The 3,338-nt window shown below is 64.6% G+C and overlaps 1 protein-coding gene across 1 annotated transcript; it reads right to left on the bottom strand.

The window, feature by feature from the left end:
• Window positions 1–706: 706 nt before the first annotated feature.
• On the bottom strand, window positions 707–2,474 carry EMIHUDRAFT_234384 (hypothetical protein; the record flags this gene model as incomplete). Its single annotated transcript, XM_005781247.1, has 6 exons — window positions 707–830; window positions 891–1,189; window positions 1,416–1,447; window positions 1,631–1,658; window positions 1,731–1,773; window positions 1,921–2,474. 6 exons carry the CDS (start codon window positions 2,472–2,474, stop codon window positions 707–709), a joined length of 1,080 nt encoding a protein of 359 aa, XP_005781304.1.
• Window positions 2,475–3,338: the final 864 nt, after the last annotated feature.

Genomic DNA, 3,338 nt, shown 5'->3' with positions numbered 1-3,338 from the left:
TGGACTTGGGCTGGAGCCGAGTGATTGGGGAGGACATCTGCTCGCCTCCGCAGAAGGACGATTCGGATTCGGATTCGGAGGCTCGTGGCGAGGTGTGTGAGGGACGTGCTGGCGAGTGGGAGGCTGGCGAAGACACTATGGGCGGTCAGGCTCAAGCGCTAAGGGAGCGCGACTGGCAGGCCGACGTGGACGATTCACGCTCGCGCAACAGCCAGGCCGACTCTGACTGGTCAGTTGGTCGCGATTTTGACCCTCTTCTGGAGACACGGCTAAGCCAGCGCCGGACGGTGGAGTGGAGTGAGGAGCGGTTGGATACTCAGCACGAGGTCCCGGTGGCGGGTCCGAGGGCTCGGCGCGCCGGGGGGCGGCGGGGCGATTAGCAGCAACTCATCCGTGTGTGTTATATCGGCAGCTCGGTGAGTCCACAACTTGCCACAACACGTGCGCATGGAACCGCGCGGGATGTGGAGAGGAGCGGGACCGCGCGCGGCGTGCTCTTGGCGTTCTGGTTCTCTCACGATATGTGAATGAGAATGTGTGAAGCAAGACGGCGCTCGCGCGCGCGCCGCGCGTGTGTCCCGTGCGTTCACTTGTTCGCCGTCGTTCCTTGATTGTAGAGTCCCCCATAAAAAAACTATACGCTTCGAGGCCGGCACAGACGGTGCCGTGCTTTTGCGAGCAGCCTCAGAATGAACCGCGACGGGCGCTATGAGCCAAGAGCGTCCGCGAGCAGCTCTCTCGCTGCAGCCCACGAAGCGGCGTCGGCGCGCGCGTCGTAGCTAAAGGCGGGGTTCTCGTTGAGCGCCTGCGCCGGATTGGTGAACGAGTGCCTAGAGTTCACAGCGCCTCAGCGTGAAGAGGCGCCGTTCACAGCACGTCGGTGCGACTACGGGGGCGGTGAAGTTCGCTGCCTGGCGCCGCCGGCAGCGCCAAATGCCTGCAGCTCCCAGCGGCAGCCCCGCTCGCCGAGGGCCGCCAAGCAAGCGTCGACGCCGTCGCGCGGCACAAACGGGTCGGCCTCGGCGTGGCAGAGAAGGGCCCGTGCCGTGATCGGCGGCGCAGCCACTGCCTCTGCCCCCGCCGAGCCTTCCGAGCCTCCCGTAGCGGTCAAGTCATGCGGCACGTAGCCGTCGACCACGCCGTGAAAGGAGACGACGGCGCGGAGGCCCGGCGGCGCCGGCGTGCACGCCTTAAAGGTAAGGTAAACCTCTCCGCACACACGAGGTGGTGGGGCAAGGGGGCAGCCCCTCGCAACTCCACGTCTAGACGACAGGAGCCCCACGGTATTGAAAGCGCAAGGCCCGGTGTGTCTGTGTGTGTGTGTGTGTGTGTGTGTGTGTGTGTGTGTGTGTGTGTGTGTGTGTGTGTGTGTGTGTGTGTGTGTGTGTGTGTGTGCGCGCGCGCGCCTTGAGCACATCCATGACCGCCCGGCCGCCGAAGCACCACCCTGAGTGCACCGCGCACACATGCTGAACACGCCAGCCTCGGGGGCGGGAAGGCGGTCTCGTGCAGACTAGTCAGAGCACCGCGTGAGTACGAGGGGGACTACGGCCGAGTGCAGTCGGAGATGTGTCCTCTACAGCGCTGGGTGGAGCACAAGAAGGCGTATCCTCCCTCTATCAGCTCCCACCGACGAGCGCTAGGCGCGACGCGTCGACCTGACAACGGCAATCGCCGTGAACGGCGCCTCTTCACACCGCCCGGGCGGCGCGACGCGTCGAGGCGTCCACCAGCGGCGACTCGGCCAGCTGCTGCAGCGCCTCGCGCGTGCGCCTGATCTCCGGGTGATCTCGGGGTAATCTCCGGTGATCTCGGGGTAATCTCCGGGCCATCTCGAGCCAGCTGCGGCAGCGCTCTCGCGTGCGCCTCTGCAGCAGCGGCCGCCCTTCGCCCGTGTACACCTCCCGGCGAGGCCCGCACCAGGCGGGCTCCCAGCCATCGCCGTGCGGGTCGCCCAGCAGATCGGCGATCAGGACGACGTAGCCGCGCGTTGCGAGCGCGTGCGCGCGCCAGCGAAGGTACAGGTCCTGGGTGCAAGAGTCACTCTCATGGACGTAGTAGTAGTGAACGAATGAGTTCACGAATGAGCGAGCTTCCTGCGGGCCGACGGCGGTGTGCACTAAGCACACGCCCGGCCGTGGAGATCCTTCACGCAGGCCGCCGCCGGTGCAGTAGGCGAGTGAGCCGTGCATCACGAGCCCATCGGTCGTCGTGCGGACGAACGGCTCCGCGCAAAGCGTGCCGCCAAAGACTCCAATCTCGGGATCTGAGCCCCATGCCTGAGCCAGGATGTGTGCCTGGTCAGCTGACGCAGCGGTTCTCGCATCGTCGTCGAGCGCCCAGCGCACGGCTGGCTCTGCGGCTCCGCTCATGGTAAGGCGTCGTGCGGCGCGAGAGCGCACGCGGGCCACCAGAGAGGCGCAGGCAAACGTCGCACCAGTCGCGAGCAGGAGGGTGAGCGTGCGGTCAGACATATACACGGACAGTCGTGTTTTTCGATTCGTTCACAGCTTGTTAGGTTCGAGGTTGGAGGGGGCTCGCCCCGTTCCTCCCCATCGGGCCGCGTGAGCGGCCACGCCTCGCAGGTTCGTTTCTCGCGCCTGGGTCAGGCGCGCGGGGCATCCCCCGGGTCGCTCAGCGAGGGGGGGGGGAGGGGAGGGAGTCGGAGGATGATGGGGATGGTCCTCTCGGCGAGCACTACGGTGCTCGTGGATTCGACCATCCGCCTGACTACCATTCCGACGACGCCTTCTGTGAGGAGGCCGGCATCTGTGAGGGCGACGGCTTCTAAGCCGTCGCCTTTGCAGTGCCAGTCCCGTACCCGGTGTCGTGCGAGGGAGTTTTGTTGTAAAATTCTTTTAGTGTGTGTGTGTGTCTTTTAGCACGTGTGTTGTGGCGCGACAGTCCTTATACCTAGTGTCGTGCGTCGTGCGAGGGAGTTTAGTTGTAAAATTCTTATTAAGGTCCCCCATGCCAGAGAGTTTCGGGGGGCAAACCCTGCCCACCCCCTAGAGCCCCAGGTAAGGCCCAGGTGTGGCCTAGGGCATCAGAAGGGACCAAGAGGAGTCCAGTCTGAGCCATAGAGCCCATGTCTTTACCCCAGAAGGTCGCGTTCAAATGCCCGGAACGGACGTTACAGTGGTGTCCGGCCGGGGGCCGGCGCGATCACCGAGCTGTGACGCTCAGGGAAGCCCGATGAGGTGCTGGTTTCTTTGGCCAGGGCTGGCCTTCCCCCCAGCCCAGGCTGGATCAGCTGAGCAAGGTTTGGGGAGAATCCTATATTGGGATCTTCAGATATTTTGACGGATGACCGAAAATGTGGGCAAAAACGGGGTGAT

Source organism: Emiliania huxleyi (assembly GCF_000372725.1).
Source record: "Emiliania huxleyi CCMP1516 chromosome Unknown EMIHUscaffold_204, whole genome shotgun sequence".
Lineage (NCBI taxonomy): Eukaryota > Haptophyta > Isochrysidales > Noelaerhabdaceae > Emiliania > Emiliania huxleyi.
This window is presented reverse-complemented; position numbering and strand designations above follow the sequence as displayed.